General features: G+C 60.7%; 2 protein-coding genes across 13 annotated transcripts in view; both read right to left on the reverse strand.

Moving 5' to 3' along the window:
- The window catches only part of LOC142471047 (bestrophin-2-like), a 92,088-nt gene that overhangs the window by 63,392 nt on the left and 6,338 nt on the right, over positions 1-22,358 (reverse strand). The window lies entirely within an intron of this gene.
- LOC142470810 (bestrophin-2a-like) overlaps positions 1-22,358 on the reverse strand; it is a 60,101-nt gene that overhangs the window by 25,468 nt on the left and 12,275 nt on the right. For all 12 annotated transcript variants that reach the window (XM_075577557.1, XM_075577556.1, XM_075577563.1 and 9 more), the window contains exon 2: positions 13,277-13,462. In XM_075577557.1, the coding sequence (XP_075433672.1) occupies positions 13,277-13,428 (152 nt within the window). In that variant the 5' untranslated portion in view covers positions 13,429-13,462. The remainder of the gene's footprint in view (positions 1-13,276; positions 13,463-22,358) is intronic.

The following is a 22,358-nucleotide window of genomic DNA, read 5'->3' on the forward strand; positions in this document are numbered from 1 at the left end:
TCTGCAGAGCGTCGCTCCCTGCCCAACCTGCCGAGCGTCGCTCCCTGCCCAACCTGCAGAGCATCGCTCCCTGCCCAACCTGCAGAGCGTCGCTCCCTGCCCAACCTGCAGAGCGTCGCTCCCTGCCCAACCTGCAGAGCGTCGCTCCCTGCCCAACCTGCAGAGCGTCGCTCCCTGCCAACCTGCCGAGCGTCGCTCCCTGCCCAACCCGCAGAGCGTCGCTCCCTGCCCAACCCGCAGAGCGTCGCTCCCTGCCCAACCTGCAGAGCATCGCTCCCTGCCCAACCTGCAGAGCGTCGCTCCCTGCCCAACCTGCAGAGCGTCGCTCCCTGCCCAACCTGCAGAGCGTCGCTCCCTGCCCAACCTGCAGAGCGTCGCTCCCTGCCAACCTGCCGAGCGTCGCTCCCTGCCCAACCTGCAGAGCATCGCTCCCTGCCCAACCTGCAGAGCATCGCTCCCTGCCAAACCTGCAGAGCATCGCTCCCTGCCCAACCCGCAGAGCGTCACTCCCTGCCCAACTGCAGAGCGTCACTCCCTGCCCAACCGCAGAGCGTCACTCCCTGCCCAACCGCAGAGCGTCACTCCCTGCCCAACCTGCCGAGCGTCGCTCCCTGCCCAACCTGCAGAGCATCGCTCCCTGCCCAACCTGCAGAGCATCGCTCCCTGCCAAACCTGCAGAGCATCGCTCCCTGCCCAACCCGCAGAGCGTCACTCCCTGCCCAACCTGCAGAGCGTCACTCCCTGCCCAACCGCAGAGCGTCACTCCCTGCCCAACCGCAGAGCGTCACTCCCTGCCCAACCTGCAGAGCGTCGCTCCCTGCCAAACCTGCCGAGCATCGCTCCCTGCCCAACCGCAGAGCGTCACTCCCTGCCCAACCGCAGAGCGTCACTCCCTGCTCAACCGCAGAGCGTCACTCCCTGCCCAACCTGCAGAGCGTCGCTCCCTGCCCAACCCGCAGAGCGTCGCTCCCTGCCCAACCTGCCGAGCGTCGCTCCCTGCCCAACCGCAGAGCGTCACTCCCTGCCCAACCGCAGAGCGTCACTCCCTGCTCAACCGCAGAGCGTCACTCCCTGCCCAACCTGCAGAGCGTCGCTCCCTGCCCAACCCGCAGAGCGTCGCTCCCTGCCCAACCTGCCGAGCGTCGCTCCCTGCCCAACCTGCAGAGCGTCGCTCCCTGCCCAACCCGCAGAGCGTCGCTCCCTGCCAACCTGCAGAGCGTCGCTCCCTGCCCAACCCGAAGAGCGTCGCTCCCTGCCCAACCTGCAGAGCATCGCTCCCTGGCCAACCTGCAGAGCATCGCTCCCTGCCCAACCCGCAGAGCGTCACTCCCTGCCCAACCGCAGAGCGTCACACCCTGCCCAACCGCAGAGCGTCACTCCCTGCCCAACCGCAGAGCGTCGCTCCCTGCCCAACCTGCAGAGCGTCGCTCCCTGCCCAACCTGCCGAGCGTCGCTCCCTGCCCAACCTGCAGAGCGTCGCTCCCTGCCAACCTGCCGAGCGTCGCTCCCTGCCCAAACTGCAGAGCATCGCTCCCTGCCCAACCTGCAGAGCGTCGCTCCCTGCCAACCTGCCAAGCGTCGCTCCCTGCCCAAACTGCAGAGCATCGCTCCCTGCCCAACCTGCAGAGCGTCGCTCCCTGCCCAACCTGCAGAGCGTCGCTCCCTGCCCAACCTGCAGAGTGTCGCTCCCTGCCCAACCTGCAGAGCGTCGCTCCCTGTCAAACCTGCAGAGCGTCGCTCCCTGCCAACCTGCAGAACGTCGCTCCCTGCCCAACCTGCAGAATGTCCCTCCCTGCCCAACCCGCAGAGCGTCGCTCCCTGCCCAACCTGCAGAGCGTCGCTCCCTGCCCAACGTGCAGAGTGTCGCTCCCTGCCCAACCTGCAGAGCGTCGCTCCCTGCCCAACCTGCAGAGCATCGCTCCCTGCCAACCTGCCGAGCGTCGGTCCCTGCCCAACCTGCAGAGCGTCGCTCCCTGCCCAACCTGCAGAGCGTCGCTCCCTGCCCAACCTGCCGAGCGTCGCTCCCTGCCCAACCCGCAGAGCGTCGCTCCCTGCCCAACCCGCAGAGCGTCGCTCCCTGCCCAACCTGCAGAGCGTCGCTCCCTGCCCAACCTGCCGAGCGTCGCTCCCTGCCCAACCCGCAGAGCGTCGCTCCCTGCCCAACCTGCAGAGCGTCGCTCCCTGCCCAACCCGCAGAGCGTCGCTCCCTGCCCAACCTGCAGAGCGTCGCTCCCTGCCCAACCTGCAGAGCGTCGCTCCCTGCCAACCTGCAGAGCGTCGCTCCCTGCCAACCTGCAGAGCGTCGCTCCCTGCCCAACCTGCAGAGCGTCGCTCCCTGCCCAACCCGCCGAGCGTCGCTCCCTGCCCAACCTGCAGAGCTTCGCTCCCTGCCCAACCTGCAGAGCGTTGCTCCCTGCCAACCTGCAGAGCGTCGCTCCCTGCCAACCTGCAGAGCGTCGCTCCCTGCCCAATCTGCAGAGCGTCGCTCCCTGCCCAACCTGCAGAGCGTTGCTCCCTGCCAACCTGCAGAGCGTCGCTCCCTGCCAACCTGCAGAGCGTCGCTCCCTGCCCAACCTGCAGAGCGTCGCTCCCTGCCCAACCTGCAGAGCATCGCTCCCTGCCCAACCTGCAGAGCGTCGCTCCCTGCCAACCTGCCGAGCGTCGCTCCCTGCCCAACCTGCAGAGCGTCGCTCCCTGCCAAACCTGCCGAGCGTCGCTCCCTGCCCAACCTGCCGAGCGTCACTCCCTGCCCAACCGCAGAGCGTCACTCCCTGCCCAACCGCAGAGCGTCACTCCCTGCTCAACCGCAGAGCGTCACTCCCTGCCCAACCTGCAGAGCGTCGCTCCCTGCCCAACCCGCAGAGCATCGCTCCCTGCCCAACCTGCCGAGCGTCGCTCCCTGCCCAACCTGCAGAGCATCGCTCCCTGGCCAACCTGCAGAGCATCGCTCCCTGCACAACCCGCAGAGCGTCACTCCCTGCCCAACCGCAGAGCGTCACTCCCTGCCCAACCGCAGAGTGTCACTCCCTGCCCAACCGCAGAGCGTCGCTCCCTGCCCAACCTGCCGAGCGTCGCTCCCTGCCCAACCTGCAGAGCGTCGCTCCCTGCCAACCTGCCGAGCGTCGCTCCCTGCCCAAACTGCAGAGCGTCGCTCCCTGCCCAACCTGCAGAGCGTCGCTCCCTGCCCAACCTGCAGAGTGTCGCTCCCTGCCCAACCTGCAGAGCGTCGCTCCCTGTCAAACCTGCAGAGCGTCGCTCCCTGCCAACCTGCAGAGCGTCACTCCCTGCCCAACCTGCAGAATGTCCCTCCCTGCCCAACCCGCAGAGCGTCGCTCCCTGCCCAACCTGCAGAGCGTCGCTCCCTGCCCAACGTGCAGAGTGTCGCTCCCTGCCCAACCTGCAGAGCGTCGCTCCCTGCCCAACCTGCAGAGCATCGCTCCCTGCCAACCTGCCGAAAGTCGGTCCCTGCCCAACCTGCCGAGCGTCGCTCCCTGCCCAAACTGCAGAGCATCGCTCCCTGCCCAACCTGCAGAGCGTCGCTCCCTGCCCAACCTGCAGAGCGTCGCTCCCTGCCCAACCTGCAGAGCGTCGCTCCCTGTCAAACCTGCAGAGCGTCGCTCCCTGCCAACCTGCAGAACGTCGCTCCCTGCCCAACCTGCAGAATGTCCCTCCCTGCCCAACCCGCAGAGCGTCGCTCCCTGCCCAACCTGCAGAGCGTCGCTCCCTGTCAAACCTGCAGAGCGTCGCTCCCTGCCAACCTGCAGAACGTCGCTCCCTGCCCAACCTGCAGAATGTCCCTCCCTGCCCAACCCGCAGAGCGTCGCTCCCTGCCCAACCTGCAGAGCGTCGCTCCCTGCCCAACGTGCAGAGTGTCGCTCCCTGCCCAACCTGCAGAGCGTCGCTCCCTGCCCAACCTGCAGAGCATCGCTCCCTGCCAACCTGCCGAGCGTCGGTCCCTGCCCAACCTGCAGAGCGTCGCTCCCTGCCCAAACTGCAGAGCATCGCTCCCTGCCCAACCTGCAGAGCGTCGCTCCCTGCCCAACCTGCAGAGCGTCGCTCCCTGCCCAACCTGCAGAGCGTCGCTCCCTGTCAAACCTGCAGAGCGTCGCTCCCTGCCAACCTGCAGAACGTCGCTCCCTGCCCAACCTGCAGAATGTCCCTCCCTGCCCAACCCGCAGAGCGTCGCTCCCTGCCCAACCTGCAGAGCGTCGCTCCCTGCCCAACGTGCAGAGTGTCGCTCCCTGCCCAACCTGCAGAGCGTCGCTCCCTGCCCAACCTGCAGAGCATCGCTCCCTGCCAACCTGCCGAGCGTCGCTCCCTGCCCAACCTGCAGAGCGTCGCTCCCTGCCCAACCTGCAGAGCGTCGCTCCCTGCCCAACCTGCCGAGCGTCGCTCCCTGCCCAACCCGCAGAGCGTCGCTCCCTGCCCAACCCGCAGAACGTCGCTCCCTGCCCAACCTGCAGAGCGTCGCTCCCTGCCCAACCTGCCGAGCGTCGCTCCCTGCCCAACCCGCAGAGCGTCGCTCCCTGCCCAACCTGCAGAGCGTCGCTCCCTGCCCAACCCGCAGAGCGTTGCTCCCTGCCCAACCTGCAGAGCGTCGCTCCCTGCCCAACCTGCAGAGCGTCGCTCCCTGCAAACCTGCAGAGCGTCACTCCCTGCCAACCTGCAGAGCGTCGCTCCCTGCCCAACCTGCAGAGCGTCGCTCCCTGCCCAACCTGCAGAGCGTTGCTCCCTGCCAACCTGCAGAGCGTCGCTCCCTGCCAACCGAGCGTCGCTCCCTGCCAACCTGCCGAGCGTCGCTCCCTGCCCAACCTGCAGAGCGTCGCTCCCTGCCAACGTGCCGAGCGTCGCTCCCTGCCCAACCTGCAGAGCGTCACTCCCTGCCAACCTGCAGAGCGAAGCTCCCTGCCCAACCTGCAGAGCGTCGCTCCCTGACAACCTGCAGAGCGTCGCTCCCTGACAACCTGCAGAACGTCGCTCCCTGCCCAACCCGCAGAGCGTCGCTCCCTGCCCAACCCGCAGAGCGTCGCTCCCTGCCCAACCTGCAGAGCGTCGCTCCCTGCCCAACCAGCCGAGCGTCGCTCCCTGCCCAACCTGCAGAGCATCGCTCCCTGCTCAACCTGCAGAGCGCAGCTCCCTGACAAACCTGCAGAGCATCGCTCCCTGCCCAACCTGCAGAGCGTCGCTCCCTGCCCAACCTGCAGAGCATCACTCCCTGCCCAACCTGCAGAGCGTCGCTCCCTGCCCAACCTGCAGAGCATCGCTCCCTGCCCAACCTGCAGAGCGTCGCTCCCTGCCCAACCTGCAGAGCGTCGCTCCCTGCCAACCTGCAGAGCGTCGCTCCCTGCCAACCTGCAGAGCGTCGCTCCCTGCCCAACCTGCAGAGCGTCGCTCCCTGCCCAACCCGCCGAGCGTCGCTCCCTGCCCAACCTGCAGAGCTTCGCTCCCTGCCCAACCTGCAGAGCGTTGCTCACTGCCAACCTGCAGAGCGTCGCTCCCTGCCAACCTGCAGAGCGTCGCTCCCTGCCCAACCTGCAGAGCGTCGCTCCAGCATCGCTCCCTGCCCAACCTGCAGAGCGTCGCTCCCTGCCCAACCTGCCGAGCGTCGCTCCCTGCCCAACCTGCAGAGCATCGCTCCCTGCCCAACCCGCAGAGCGTCACTCCTTGCCCAACCTGCAGAGCGTCACTCCCTGCCCAACCGCAGAGCGTCACTCCCTGCCCAACCGCAGAGCGTCACTCCCTGCCCAACCGCAGAGCGTCACTCCCTGCTCAACCGCAGAGCGTCACTCCCTGCCCAACCCGCAGAGCGTCGCTCCCTGCCCAACCCGCAGAGCGTCGCTCCCTGCCCAACGTGCCGAGCGTCGCTCCCTGCCCAACCCGCAGAGCGTCGCTCCCTGCCCAACCTGCAGAGCATAGCTCCCTGGCCAACCTGCAGAGCATCGCTCCCTGCCCAACCCGCAGAGCGTCACTCACTGCCCAACCGCAGAGCGTCACTCCCTGCCCAACCGCAGAGCGTCACTCCCTGCCCAACCGCAGAGCGTCGCTCCCTGCCCAACCTGCCGAGCGTCGCTCCCTGCCCAACCTGCAGAGTGTCGCTCCCTGCCCAACCTGCAGAGCGTCGCTCCCTGTCAAACCTGCAGAGCGTCGCTCCCTGCCAACCTGCAGAACGTTGCTCCCTGCCCAACCTGCAGAATGTCCCTCCCTGCCCAACCCGCAGAGCGTCGCTCCCTGCCCAACCTGCAGAGCGTCGCTCCCTGCCCAACCTGCAGAGCGTCGCTCCCTGCCCAACCTGCAGAGCGTCGCTCCCTGTCAAACCTGCAGAGCGTCGCTCCCTGCCAACCTGCAGAACGTCGCTCCCTGCCCAACCTGCAGAATGTCCCTCCCTGCCCAACCTGCAGAGCATCGCTCCCTGCCCAACCTGCCGAGTGTTGCTCCCTGCCAACCTGCAGAGCGTCGCTCCCTGCCCAACCGCAGAGCGTCGGTCCCTGCCCAACCTGCAGAGCGTCGCTCCCTGCCCAACCTGCAGAGCGTCGCTCCCTGCCCAACCTGCCGAGCGTCGCTCCCTGCCCAACCTGCAGAGCATTGCTCCCTGCCCAACCCGCAGAGCGTCGCTCCCTGCCCAACCCGCAGAGCGTCGCTCCCTACCCAACCTGCAGAGCGTCGCTCCCTGCCCAACCTGCCGAGCGTCGCTCCCTGCCCAACCCGCCGAGCGTCGCTCCCTGCCCAATCTGCAGAGCGTCGCTCCCTGCCCAACCCGCCGAGCGTCGCTCCCTGCCCAACCTGCAGAGCGTCGCTCCCTGCCCAACCTGCAGAGCGTCGCTCCCTGCCCAACCTGCAGAGCATCGCTCCCTGCCAACCTGCAGAGCGTCGCTCCCTGCCCAACCTGCAGAGCGTCTCTCCCTGCCCAACCTGCCGAGCGTCGCTCCCTGCCCAACCTGCAGAGTGTCGCTCCCTGCCCAACCTGCAGAGCGTCGCTCCCTGCCCAACCCGCAGAGCGTCGCTCCCTGCCCAACCTGCCGAGCGTCGCTCCCTGCCCAACCCGCAGAGCGGAGCGACACTCTGCAGGTTGGGCAGGGAGCGACGCTCGGCAGGTTGGGCAGGGAGCGACGCTCTGCAGGTTGGGCAGGGAGCGACGCTCGGCGGGTTGGGCAGGGAGCGATGCTCTGCAGGTTGGGCAGGGAGCGATGCTCTGCAGGTTGGGCAGTGAGCGACGCTCGGCAGGTTGGGCAGGGAGCGACGCTCTGCAGGTTGGGCAGGGAGCGACGCTCTGCAGGTTGGCAGGGAGCGACGCTCTGCAGGTTGGCAGTGAGCAACGCTCTGCAGGTTGGGCAGGGAGCGAAGCTCTGCAGGTTGGGCAGGGAGCGACGCTCTGCAGGTTGGCAGGGAGCGACGCTCTGCAGGTTGGCAGGGAGCGACGCTCGGCAGGTTGGGCAGGGAGCGACGCTCTGCAGGTTGGGCAGGGAGAGACGCTCTGCAGGTTGGGAAGGGAGCGACGCTCTGCAGGTTGGGCAGGGAGCGACGCTCGGCAGGTTGGCAGGGAGCGACGCTCTGCAGGTTGGGCAGGGACCGACGCTCGGCAGGTTGGCAGGGAGCGATGCTCTGCAGGTTTGGCAGGGAGCGACGCTCTGCAGGTTGAGCAGGGAGCGATGCTCTGCAGGTTGGGCAGGGAGCGACGCTCTGCAGGTTGGGCAGGGAGCGACGCTCGGCAGGTTGGGCAGGGAGCGATGCTCTGCAGGTTGGGCAGGGACCGACGCTCGGCAGGTTGGCAGGGAGCGATGCTCTGCAGGTTTGGCAGAAACCTGCAGAGCATCGCTCCCTGCTCAACCTGCAGAGCGTCGCTCCCTGACAAACCTGCAGAGCATCGCTCCCTGCCCAACCTGCAGAGCGTCGCTCCCTGCCCAACCTGCAGAGCATCGCTCCCTGCCCAACCTGCCGAGCGTCGGTCCCTGCCCAACCTGCAGAGCGTCGCTCCCTGCCAACCTGCAGAGCGTCGCTCCCTGCCAACCTGCAGAGCGTCGCTCCCTGCCAACCTGCAGAGCGTCGCTCCCTGCCCAACCTGCCGAGCGTCGCTCCCTGCCCAACCTGCAGAGGGTCGCTCCCTGCCCAACCTGCAGAGCGTCGCTCCCTGCCAACCTGCAGAGCGTCGCTCCCTGCCAACCTGCAGAGCGTCGCTCCCTGCCAACCTGCAGAGCATCGCTCCCTGCCCAACCTGCCGAGCGTCGCTCCCTGCCCAACCTGCAGAGCGTCGCTCCCTGCCCAACCTGCCGAGCGTTGCTCCCTGCCAACCTGCACACGCTCGGCAGGTTGGCAGGGAGCGACGCTCTGCAGGTTGGGCAGGGACCGACGCTCGGCAGGTTGGCAGGGAGCGATGCTCTGCAGGTTTGGCAGGGAGCGACGCTCTGCAGGTTGAGCAGGGAGCGATGCTCTGCAGGTTGGGCAGGGAGCGACGCTCTGCAGGTTGGGCAGGGAGCGACGCTCGGCAGGTTGGGCAGGGAGCGATGCTCTGCAGGTTGGGCAGGGACCGACGCTCGGCAGGTTGGCAGGGAGCGATGCTCTGCAGGTTTGGCAGGGAGCGACGCTCTGCAGGTTGAGCAGGGAGCGATGCTCTGCAGGTTGGGCAGGGAGCGACGCTCTGCAGGTTGGGCAGGGAGCGACGCTCGGCAGGTTGGCAGGGACCGACGCTCTGCAGGTTGGGCAGGGAGCGACGCTCTGCGGGTTGGGCAGGGAGCGACGCTCTGCGGGTTGGGCAGGGAGCGACGCTCTGCGGGTTGGGCAGGGAGCGACGCTCGGCAGGTTGGCAGGGAGCGACGCTCTGCAGGTTGTCAGGGAGCGACGCTCTGCAGGTTGGGCAGGGAGCGACGCTCGGCAGGTTGGGCAGGGAGCGATCCTCGGCAGGTTGGCAGGGAGCGACGCTCTGCAGGTTGGGCAGGGAGCGACGCTCTGCAGGTTGGGCAGGGAGCGACGCTCTGCGGGTTTGGCAGGGAGCGACGCTCGGCAGGTTGGGCAGGGAGCGACGCTCTGCGGGTTGGGCAGGGAGCGACGCTCTGCGGGTTGGGCAGGGAGCGACGTTCTGCAGGTTGTCCTGCCCAACGTGCAGAGTGTCGCTCCCTGCCCAACCTGCAGAGCGTCGCTCCCTGCCCAACCTGCAGAGCATCGCTCCCTGCCAACCTGCCGAGCGTCGGTCCCTGCCCAACCTGCAGAGCGTCGCTCCCTGCCCAACCTGCAGAGCGTCGCTCCCTGCCCAACCTGCCGAGCGTCGCTCCCTGCCCAACCTGCCGAGTGTTGCTCCCTGCCAACCTGCAGAGCATCGCTCCCTGCCCAACCTGCCGAGTGTTGCTCCCTGCCAACCTGCAGAGCGTCGCTCCCTGCCCAACCGCAGAGCGTCGGTCCCTGCCCAACCTGCAGAGCGTCGCTCCCTGCCCAACCTGCAGAGCGTCGCTCCCTGCCCAACCTGCCGAGCGTCGCTCCCTGCCCAACCTGCAGAGCATTGCTCCCTGCCCAACCCGCAGAGCGTCGCTCCCTGCCCAACCCGCAGAGCGTCGCTCCCTGCCCAACCTGCAGAGCGTCGCTCCCTGCCCAACCTGCCGAGCGTCGCTCCCTGCCCAACCCGCCGAGCGTCGCTCCCTGCCCAATCTGCAGAGCGTCGCTCCCTGCCCAACCCGCCGAGCGTCGCTCCCTGCCCAACCTGCAGAGCGTCGCTCCCTGCCCAACCTGCAGAGCGTCGCTCCCTGCCCAACCTGCAGAGCATCGCTCCCTGCCAACCTGCAGAGCGTCGCTCCCTGCCCAACCTGCAGAGCGTCTCTCCCTGCCCAACCTGCCGAGCGTCGCTCCCTGCCCAACCTGCAGAGTGTCGCTCCCTGCCCAACCTGCAGAGCGTCGCTCCCTGCCCAACCCGCAGAGCGTCGCTCCCTGCCCAACCTGCCGAGCGTCGCTCCCTGCCCAACCCGCAGAGCGTCGCTCCCTGCCCAAACTGCAGAGCATCGCTCCATGGCCAACCTGCAGAGCATCGCTCCCTGCCTAACCCGCAGAGCGTCACTCCCTGCCCAACCGCAGAGCGTCACTCCCTGCCCAACCGCAGAGCGTCACTCCCTGCCCAACCGCAGAGCGTCGCTCCCTGCCCAACCTGCCGAGCGTCGCTCCCTGCCCAACCTGCAGAGCGTCGCTCCCTGCCAACCTGCCGAGCGTCGCTCCCTGCCCAACCTGCAGAGCGTCGCTCCCTGCCCAACCTGCAGAGTGTCGCTCCCTGCCCAACCTGCAGAGCGTCGCTCCCTGCCAACCTGCCGAGCGTCGCTCCCTGCCCAACCTGCAGAGCGTCGCTCCCTGCCCAACCTGCAGAGTGTCGCTCCCTGCCCAACCTGCAGAGCGTCGCTCCCTGTCAAACCTGCAGAGCGTCGCTCCCTGCCCAACCTGCAGAACGTCGCTCCCTGCCCAACCTGCAGAATGTCCCTCCCTGCCCAACCCGCAGAGCGTCGCTCCCTGCCCAACCTGCAGAGCGTCGCTCCCTGCCCAACCTGCAGAGCGTTGCTCCCTGCCCAACCTGCAGAGCGTCGCTCCCTGTCAAACCTGCAGAGCGTCGCTCCCTGCCCAACCTGCAGAGCGTCGCTCCCTGCCCAACCTGCAGAGCGTCGCTCCCTGCCCAACCTGCCGAGCGTCGCTCCCTGCCCAACCTGCAGAGCGTCGCTCCCTGCCCAACCTGCAGAGCGTCGCTCCCTGCCCAACCTGCAGAGCGTCGCTCCCTGCCCAACCTGCAGAGCGTCGCTCCCTGCCCAACCCGCCGAGCGTCGTTCCTACCCAACCTGCAGAGCTTCGCTCCCTGCCCAACCTGCAGAGCGTTGCTCCCTGCCAACCTGCAGAGCGTCGCTCCCTGCCAACCTGCAGAGCGTCGCTCTCTGCCCAACCTGCAGAGCGTCGCTCCCTGCCCAACCTGCAGAGCATCGCTCCCTGCCAACCTGCAGAGCGTCGCTCCCTGCCCAACCTGCAGAGCGTCTCTCCCTGCCCAACCTGCCGAGCGTCGCTCCCTGCCCAACCTGCAGAGTGTCGCTCCCTGCCCAACCTGCAGAGCGTCGCTCCCTGCCAAACCTGCAGAGCATCGCTCCCTGCCCAACCTGCAGAGCGTCGCTCCCTGCCCAACCTGCAGAGCATCGCTCCCTGCCAAACCTGCAGAGCGTTGCTCCCTGCCAACCTGCAGAGCGTCGCTCCCTGCCAACCTGCAGAGCGTCGCTCCCTGCCCAACCTGCAGAGCGTCGCTCCCTGCCCAACCTGCAGAGCATCGCTCCCTGCCCAACCTGCAGAGCGTCACTCCCTGCCCAACCCGCAGAGCGTCACTCCCTGCCCAACCGCAGAGCGTCACTCCCTGCCCAACCGCAGAGCGTCGCTCCCTGCCCAACCCGCAGAGCGTCGCTCCCTGCCCAACCTGCCGAGCGTCGCTCCCTGCCCAACCTGCAGAGCGTCGCTCCCTGCCCAACCTGCCAAGCGTCGCTCCCTGCCCAACCCGCAGAGCGTCGCTCTCTGCCCAACCCGCAGAGCGTCGCTCCCTGCCCAACCTGCAGAGCATCGCTCCCTGCCCAACCCGCCGAGCATCGCTCCCTGCCCAACCTGCAGAGTGTCGCTCCCTGCCCAACCTGCAGAGCATCGGTCCCTGCCCAACCCGCAGAGCGTCGCTCCCTGCCAAACCTGCAGAGCATCGCTCCCTGCCCAACCCGCAGAGCGTCGCTCCCTGCCCAACCTGCAGAGCGTCGCTCCCTGCCCAACCTGTAGAACGTCGCTCCCTGCCCAACCCGCAGAGCGTCGCTCTCTGCCCAACCTGCAGAGCATCGCTCCCTGCCCAACCTGCCGAGCGTCGCTCCCTGCCCAACCTGCCGAGCGTCGCTCCCTGCCCAACCTGCAGAGCATCGCTCCCAGCCCAACCTGCAGAGCGTCGCTCTCTGCCCAACCTGCAGAGCATCGCTCCCTGCCCAACCTGCAGAGCATCGCTCCCTGCCCAACCTGCAGAACGTCGCTCCCTGCCCAACCCGCAGAGCGTCGCTCCCTGCCCAACCTGCCGAGCGTCGCTCCCTGCCAAACCTGCAGAGCATCGCTCCCTGCCCAACCCGCAGAGCGTCGCTCCCTGCCCAACCTGCCGAGCGTCGCTCCCTGCCAACTGCAGAGCGTCGCTCCCTGCCCAACCTGCAGAGTGTCGCTCCCTGCCCAACCCGCAGAGCGTCGCTCCCTGCCCAACCTGCAGAACGTCGCTCCCTGCCCAACCTGCCGAGCATCGCTCCCTGCCCAACCTGCCGAGCGTCGCTCCCTGCCCAACCCGCAGAGCGTCGCTCTCTGCCCAACCTGCAGAGCATCGCTCCCTGCCCAACCTGCCGAGCGTCGCTCCCTGCCCAACCTGCAGAGTGTCGCTCCCTGCCCAACCCGCAGAGCGTCGCTCCCTGCCCAACCTGCAGAACGTCGCTCCCTGCCCAACCTGCCGAGCGTCGCTCCCTGCCCAACATGCAGAGCATCGCTCCCTGCCCAACCTGCAGAGCGTCGCTCCCTGCCCAACCTGCAGAACGTCCCTCCCTGCCCAACCCGCAGAGCGTCGCTCCCTGCCCAACCTGCCGAGCGTCGCTCCCTGCCCAACCTGCAGAGCGTCTCTCCCTGCCCAACCCGCAGAGCATCGCTCCCTGCCCAACCTGCAGAGCGTCGATCCTCGCCCAAAAAGGAGAGTATCGCTCCCTGCCCAACCTGCAGAGCGTCGTTCCCTGCCCAACCTGCAGAGCGTCGCTCCCTGCCCAACCTGCAGAGCGTCGCTCCCTGCCCAACCTGCAGAGCGTCGTTCCCTGCCCAACCTGCAGAGCGTCGCTCCCTGCCCAACCTGCAGAGCGTCGCTCCCTGCCCAACCTGCAGAGCGTCGCTCCCTGCCCAACCTGCAGAGCGTCGCTTCCTGCCCAACCTGCAGAGTGTCGCTCCCTGCTCAACCTGCAGAGCGTCGCTCCCTGCCCAACCTGCAGAGCGTCGCTCCCTGCCCAACCTGCAGAGCGTCGCTCCCTGCCCAACCTGCAGAGCGTCGCTCCCTGCCCAACCTGCCGAGCGTCGCTCCCTGCCCAACCTGCAGAGTGTCGCTCCCTGCCCAACCTGCAGAGCGTCGCTCCCTGCCCAACCTGCCGAGCGTCGCTCCCTGCCCAACCTGCAGAGCGTCGCTCCCTGCCCAACCTGCAGAGCATCGCTCCCTGCCCAACCCGCAGAGGGCCGCTCCCTGCCCAATCTTCAGAACGTCGCTCCCTTAACAGAGCTCTGCAGAGCATCTCACCTGTACAGGAAGCTGAGGGAGAAGTACAAAATGAAGAAGAGAAATAGTTCCTTGTAGAAGAGTTTGTAAATACTCCCCTTCCACATCCATAAAAGCCTGTAAAAGGTCCCAAACCGGGCATCAGCCACACGGGCGGTGTAAGTGACCGTCATATCACCCGCAGAGCGTCACACCCCAGGAAGAGCCCTGAAAATATCAGACACAGGTAATAAGGCACTCAGGAGGCAGGTTACTGCAATAACATGTTACAGGGACAATAAGGCACTCAGGAGGCGGGTTACTGCAATAACATGTTACAGGGGCAATAAGGCACTCAGGAGGCGGGTTACTGCAATTACATGTCACAGGGGCAATAAGGCACTCAGGAGGCAGGTTACTGCGATAACATGTCACAGGGGCAATAAGGCACTCAGGAGGCGGGTTACTGCAATAACATGTTACAGGGGCAATAAGGCACTCAGGAGGCGGGTTACTGCAATAACATGTTACAGGGGCAATAAGGCACTCAGGAGGCGGGTTACTGCAATAACATGTTACAGGGACAATAAGGCACTCAGGAGGCAGGTTACTGCAATAACATGTTACAGGGACAATAAGGCACTCAGGAGGCGGGTTACTGCAATAACATGTTACAGGGGCAATAAGGCACTCAGGAGGCGGGTTACTGCAATTACATGTCACAGGGGCAATAAGGCACTCAGGAGGCAGGTTACTGCGATAACATGTTACAGGGGCAATAAGGCACTCAGGAGGCGGGTTACTGCAATAACATGTTACAGGGGCAATAAGGCACTCAGGAGGCGGGTTACTGCAATTACATGTCACAGGGGCAATAAGGCACTCAGGAGGCGGGTTACTGCAATTACATGTCACAGGGGCAATAAGGCACTCAGGAGGCGGGTTACTGCAATAACATGTTACAGGGGCAATAAGGCACTCAGGAGGCGGGTTACTGCAATAACATGTCACAGGGGCAATAAGGCACTCAGGAGGCGGGTTACTGCAATAACATGTCACAGGGGCAATAAGGCACTCAGGAGGCGGGTTACTGCAATAACATGTTACAGGGGCAATAAGGCACTCAGGAGGCGGGTTACTGCAATAACATGTTACAGGGGCAATAAGGCACTCAGGAGGCGGGTTACTGCAATAACATGTTACAGGGGCAATAAGGCACTCAGGAGGCGGGTTACTGCAATAACATGTTACAGGGACAATAAGGCACTCAGGAGGCGGGTTACTGCGATAACATGTTACAGGGGCAATAAGGCACTCAGGAGGCGGGTTACTGCGATAACATGTTACAGGGGCAATAAGGCACTCAGGAGGCGGGTTACTGCAATAACATGTTACAGGGGCAATAAGGCACTCAGGAGGCGGGTTACTGCAATAACATGTTACAGGGGCAATAAGGCACTCAGGAGGCGGGTTACTGCAATAACATGTTACAGGGGCAATAAGGCACTCAGGAGGCGGGTTACTGCGATAACATGTTACAGGGACAATAAGGCACTCAGGAGGCGGGTTACTGCGATAACATGTTACAGGGGCAATAAGGCACTCAGGAGGCGGGTTACTGCAATAACATGTTACAGGGGCAATAAGGCACTCAGGAGGCGGGTTACTGCGATAACATGTTACAGGGGCAATAAGGCACTCAGGAGGCGGGTTACTGCAATAACATGTTACAGGACAATAAGGCACTCAGGAGGCGGGTTACTGCAATAACATGTTACAGGGGCAATAAGGCACTCAGGAGGCGGGTTACTGCAATAACATGTTACAGGGACAATAAGGCACTCAGGAGGCGGGTTACTGCGATAACATGTTACAGGGACAATAAGGCACTCAGGAGGCGGGTTACTGCAATAACATGTTACAGGGGCAATAAGGCACTCAGGAGGCGGGTTACTGCAATAACATGTTACAGGGACAATAAGGCACTCAGGAGGCGGGTTACTGCGATAACATGTTACAGGGGCAATAAGGCACTCAGGAGGCGGGTTACTGCGATAACATGTTACAGGGACAATAAGGCACTCAGGAGGCGGGTTACTGCGATAACATGTTACAGGGACAATAAGGCACTCAGGAGGCGGGTTACTGTGATAACATGTTACAGGGACAATAAGGCACTCAGGAGGCGGGTTACTGCAATAACATGTTACAGGGGTAATAAGGCACTCAGGAGGCGGGTTACTGCAATAACATGTTACAGGGGCAATAAGGCACTCAGGAGCCGGGTTACTGCAATAACATGTTACAGGGACAATAAGGCACTCAGGAGGTGGGTTACTGCGATAACATGTTACAGGGGCAATAAGGCACTCAGGAGGCGGGAATCTGCGATAACATGTTACAGGGGCAATAAGGCACTCAGGAGGCGGGTTACTGCGATAACATGTTACAGGGGCAATAAGGCACTCAGGAGGCGGGTTACTGCAATAACATGTTACAGGGGTAATAAGGCACTCAGGAGCCGGGTTACTGCAATAACATGTTACAGGGGCAATAAGGCACTCAGGAGGCGGGTTACTGCAATAACATGTTACAGGGTAATAAGGCACTCAGGAGGCGGGTTACTGCAATAACATGTTACAGGGGCAATAAGGCACTCAGGAGGCGGGTTACTGCAATAACATGTTACAGGGGCAATAAGGCACTCAGGAAGCGGGTTACTGCAATAACATGTTACAGGGGCAATAAGGCACTCAGGAAGCGGGTTACTGCAATAACATGTTACAGGGGCAATAAGGCACTCAGGAGGCGGGTTACTGCGATAACATGTTACAGGGGCAATAAGGCACTCAGGAGCCGGGTTACTGCGATAACATGTTACAGGGTAATAAGGCACTCAGGAGCCGGGTTACTGCAATAACATGTTACAGGAGCAATAAGGCACTCAGGAGGCGGGTTACTGCAATAACATGTTACAGGGGCAATAAGGCACTCAGGAGGCGGGTTACTGCAATAACATGTTACAGGGGCAATAAGGCACTCAGGAGGCGGGTTACTGCAATAACATGTTACAGGGACAATAAGGCACTCAGGAGCCGGGTTACTGCAATAACTTGTTACAGGGGCAATAAGGCACTCAGGAGGCGGGTTACTGCAATAACATGTTACAGGAGCAATAAGGCACTCAGGAGGCGGGTTACTGCAATAACATGTTACAGGGACAATAAGGCACTCAGGAGGCGGGTTACTGCGATAACATGTTACAGAGACAATAAGGCACTCAGGAGGCGGGATACTGCAATAACATGTTACAGGGGCAATAAGGCACTCAGGAGGCGGGTTACTGCGATAACATGTTACAGGGACAATAAGGCACTCAGGAGGCGGGTTACTGCGATAACATGTTACAGGGGCAATAAGGCACTCAGGAGGCGGGTTACTGCAATAACATGTTACAGGGGCAATAAGGCACTCAGGAGCCGAGTTACTGCAATAACATGTTACAGGGGTAATAAGGCACTCAGGAGGCGGGTTACTGCAATAACATGTTACAGGGGTAATAAGGCACTCAGGAGGTGGGTTACTGCAATAACATGTTACAGGGGCAATAAGGCACTCAGGAGCCGGGTTACTGCAATAACATGTTACAGGGACAATAAGGCACTCAGGAGGCGGGTTACTGCGATAACATGTTACAGGGACAATAAGGCACTCAGGAGGCGGGTTACTGCAATAACATGTTACAGGGGCAATAAGGCACTCAGGAAGCGGGTTACTGCGATAACATGTTACAGGGGTAATAAGGCACTCAGGAGGCGGGTTACTGCAATAACATGTTACAGGAGCAATAAGGCACTCAGGAGGCGGGTTACTGCAATAACTTGTTACAGGGGCAATAAGGCACTCAGGAGGCGGGTTACTGCAATAACATGTTACAGGAGCAATAAGGCACTCAGGAGGCGGGTTACTGCAATAACATGTTACAGAGACAATAAGGCACTCAGGAGGCGGGTTACTGCGATAACATGTTACAGAGCAATAAGGCACTCAGGAGCTGGGTTACTGCAATAACATGTTACAGGGGTAATAAGGCACTCAGGAGGCGGGTTACTGCAATAACATGTTACAGGGACAATAAGGCACTCAGGAGGCGGGTTACTGCAATAACATGTTACAGGGGCAATAAGGCACTCAGGAGGCGGGTTACTGCAATAACATGTTACAGGGGCAATAAGGCACTCAGGAGGCGGGTTACTGCAATAACATGTTACAGGGACAATAAGGCACTCAGGAGCCGGGTTACTGCAATAACATGTTACAGGGGCAATAAGGCACTCCGGAGGCAGGATACTGCAGTAACATGTTACAGGGGCAATAAGGCACTCAGGAGGCGGGTTACTGCAATAACATGTTACAGGGACAATTAGGCACTCAGGAGGCGGGTTACTGCGATAACATGTTACAGGGGCAATAAGGCACTCAGGAGGCGGGTTACTGCGGTAACAAGTTAGAGGGACAAGAAGGCACTCAGGAGGCGGGTTAATGCAGTAACATGTTAAAGGGGCAATAAGGCACTCAGGAGGCGGGTTACTGCAGTAACATGTTACAGGGGCAATAAGGCACTCAGGAGGCGGGTTACTGCGATAACATGTTACAGGGTAATAAGGCACTCAGGAGCCGGGTTACTGCAATAACATGTTACAGGAGCAATAAGGCACTCAGGAGGCGGGTTACTGCAATAACTTGTTACAGGGACAATAAGGCACTCAGGAGGCGGGTTACTGCAATAACATGTTACAGGAGCAATAAGGCACTCAGGAGGCGGGTTACTGCAATAACATGTTACAGAGACAATAAGGCACTCAGGAGGCGGGTTACTGCAATAACATGTTACAGGAGCAATAAGGCACTCAGGAGGCGGGTTACTGCAATAACATGTTACAGAGACAATAAGGCACTCAGGAGGCGGGTTACTGCGATAACATGTTACAGGGCAATAAGGCACTCAGGAGCTGGGTTACTGCAATAACATGTTACAGGGGTAATAAGGCACTCAGGAGGCGGGTTACTGCAGTAACATGTTACAGGGGCAATAAGGCACTCAGGAGGCGGGTTACTGCAATAACATGTTACAGGGACAATAAGGCACTCAGGAGGCGGGTTACTGCAATAACATGTTACAGGGGCAATAAGGCACTCAGGAGGCGGGTTACTGCAATAACATGTTACAGGGGCAATAAGGCACTCAGGAGGCGGGTTACTGTAATAACATGTTACAGGGGCAATAAGGCACTCAGGAGGCGGGTTACTGCAATAACATGTTACAGGGGCAATAAGGCACTCAGGAGGCGGGTTACTGCAATAACATGTTACAGGGACAATAAGGCACTCAGGAGCCGGGTTACTGCAATAACATGTTACAGGGGCAATAAGGCACTCCGGAGGCGGGATACTGCAATAACATGTTACAGGGGCAATAAGGCACTCAGGAGGCGGGTTACTGCAATAACATGTTACAGGGGCAATAAGGCACTCAGGAGGCGGGTTACTGCAATAACATGTTACAGGGGCAATAAGGCACTCAGGAGGCGGGTTACTGCAATAACATGTTACAGGGACAATAAGGCACTCAGGAGCCGGGTTACTGCAGTAACATGTTACAGGGGCAATAAGGCACTCAGGAGGCGGGTTACTGCAATAACATGTTACAGGGACAATAAGGCACTCAGGAGGCGGGTTACTGCAATAACATGTTACAGGGGCAATAAGGCACTCAGGAGGCGGGTTACTGCAATAACATGTTACAGGGGCAATAAGGCACTCAGGAGGCGGGTTACTGCAATAACATGTTACAGGGGCAATAAGGCACTCAGGAGGCGGGTTACTGCAATAACATGTTACAGGGGCAATAAGGCACTCAGGAGGCGGGTTACTGCAATAACATGTTACAGGGACAATAAGGCACTCAGGAGCCGGGTTACTGCAATAACATGTTACAGGGGCAATAAGGCACTCAGTAGGCGGGTTACTGCAGTAACATGTTACAGGGGCAATAAGGCACTCAGGAGGCGGGTTACTGCAATAACATGTTACAGGGACAATAAGGCACTCAAGAGGCGGGTTACTGCGATAACATGTTACAGAGACAATAAGGCACTCAGGAGGCGGGTTACTGCAATAACATGTTACAGGGGCAATAAGGCACTCAGGAGGCGGGTTACTGCGATAACATGTTACAGGGACAATAAGGCACTCAGGAGGCGGGTTACTGCGATAACATGTTACAGAGACAATAAGGCACTCAGGAGGCGGGTTACTGCAATAACATGTTACAGGGGCAATAAGGCACTCAGGAGGCGGGTTACTGCGATAACATGTTACAGGGGCAATAAGGCACTCAGGAGGCGGGTTACTGCGATAACATGTTACAGGGGCAATAAGGCACTCAGGAGGCGGGTTACTGCGATTACATGTTACAGGGGCAATAAGGCACTCAGGAGGCGGGTTACTGCAATAACATGTTACAGGGGCAATAAGGCACTCAGGAGCCGAGTTACTGCAATAACATGTTACAGGGGTAATAAGGCACTCAGGAGGCGGGTTACTGCAATAACATGTTACAGGGGCAATAAGGCACTCAGGAGGCGGGTTACTGCAATAACATGTTACAGGGGCAATAAGGCACTCAGGAGGCGGGTTACTGCAATAACTTGTTACAGGGGCAATAAGGCACTCAGGAGGCGGGTTACTGCAATAACATATTACAGGAGCAATAAGGCACTCAGGAGGCGGGTTACTGCAATAACATGTTACAGAGACAATAAGGCACTCAGGAGACGGGTTACTGCGATAACATGTTACAGGGGCAATAAGGCACAAAGGAGGCGGGTTACTGCAATAACATGTTACAGGGGCAATAAGGCACTCAGGAGCTGGGTTACTGCAATAACATGTTACAGGGGTAATAAGGCACTCAGGAGGCGGGTTACTGCAATAACATGTTACAGGGGCAATAAGGCACTCAGGAGGCGGGTTACTGCAATAACATGTTACAGGGACAATAAGGCACTCAGGAGGCGGGTTACTGCAATAACATGTTACAGGGGCAATAAGGCACTCAGGAGGCGGGTTACTGCAATAACATGTTACAGGGGCAATAAGGCACTCAGGAGGCGGGTTACTGCAATAACATGTTACAGGGACAATAAGGCACTCAGGAGGCGGGTTACTGCGATAACATGTTACAGGGACAATAAGGCACTCAGGAGGCGGGTTACTGCAGTAACATGTTACAGGGCAATAAGGCACTCAGGAGGCGGGTTACTGCAATAACATGTTACAGGGGCAATAAGGCACTCAGGAGGTGGGTTACTGCAATAACATGTTACAGGGGCAATAAGGCACTCCGGAGGCGGGATACTGCAGTAACATGTTACAGGGGCAATAAGGCACTCAGGAGGCGGGTTACTGCGATAACATGTTACAGGGGCAATAAGGCACTCAGGAGGCGGGTTACTGCGGTAACATGTTACAGGGGCAATAAGGCACTCACGAGGGAGGTTACTGCAGTAACATGTTACAGGGGCAATAAGGCACTCAGGAGGTGGGTTAGTGCAGTAACATGTTACAGGGGCAATAAGGCACTCAGGAGGCGGGTTAGTGCAGTAACATGTTACAGGGGCAATAAGGCACTCAGGAGGCGGATTACTGAAGTAACATGTTACAGGGGCAATAAGGCACTCAGGAGGCGGGTTACTGCAGTAACATGTTACAGGGGCAATAAGGCACTCACGAGGGAGGTTACTGCAGTAACATGTTACAGGGGCAATAAGGCACTCAGGAGGCGGGTTAGTGCAGTAACATGTTACAGGGGCAATAATGCACTCAGGAGGCGGGTTAGTGCAGTAACATGTTACAGGGGCAATAAGGCACTCAGGAGGCGGATTACTGAAGTAACATGTTACAGGGGCAATAAGGCACTCAGGAGGCGGGTTACTGCAGTAACATGTTACAGGGGCAATAAGGCACTCACGAGGGAGGTTACTGCAGTAACATGTTACAGGGGCAATAAGGCACTCAGGAGGCGGGTTAGTGCAGTAACATGTTACAGGGGCAATAAGGCACTCAGGAGGCGGGATACTGCAGTAACATGTTACAGGGGCAATAAGGCACTCAGGAGGCGGGTTACTGCGATAACATGTTACAGGGGCAATAAGGCACTCAGGAGGCGGGTTACTGCGGTAACATGTTAGAGGGACAATAAGGCACTCAGGAGCCGGGTTAGTGCAGTAACATGTTACAGGGGCAATAAGGCACTCAGGAGGCGGGTTAGTGCAGTAACATGTTACAGGGGCAATAAGGCACTCAGGAGGCGGGTTAGTGCAGTAACATGTTACAGGGGCAATAAGGCACTCAGGAGGCGGGTTAGTGCAGTAACATGTTACAGGGCAATGAGGCACTCAGAAGGCGGGTTACTGCAATAACATAATACAGGAGCAATAAGGCACTCCGGAGGCGGGATACTGCAATAACATGTTACAGGGGCAATAAGGCACTCAGGAGGCGGGTTACTGCGATAACATGTTACAGGGGCAATAAGGCACTCAGGAGGTGGGTTAGTGCAGTAACATGTTACAGGGGCAATAAGGCACTCAGGAGGCGGGTTAGTGCAGTAACATGTTACAGGGGCAATAAGGCACTCAGGAGGCGGATTACTGAAGTAACATGTTACAGGGGCAATAAGGCACTCAGGAGGCGGGTTACTGCAGTAACATGTTACAGGGGCAATAAGGCACTCACGAGGGAGGTTACTGCAGTAACATGTTACAGGGGCAATAAGGCACTCAGGAGGTGGGTTAGTGCAGTAACATGTTACAGGGGCAATAAGGCACTCAGGAGGCGGGTTAGTGCAGTAACATGTTACAGGGGCAATAAGGCACTCAGGAGGCGGATTACTGAAGTAACATGTTACAGGGGCAATAAGGCACTCAGGAGGCGGGTTACTGCAGTAACATGTTACAGGGGCAATAAGGCACTCACGAGGGAGGTTACTGCAGTAACATGTTACAGGGGCAATAAGGCACTCAGGAGGCGGGTTACTGCAGTAACATGTTACAGGGGCAAT

This window comes from Ascaphus truei, chromosome 20 (genome assembly GCF_040206685.1).
Source record: "Ascaphus truei isolate aAscTru1 chromosome 20, aAscTru1.hap1, whole genome shotgun sequence".
NCBI classification, from domain to species: Eukaryota; Metazoa; Chordata; class Amphibia; order Anura; family Ascaphidae; genus Ascaphus; species Ascaphus truei.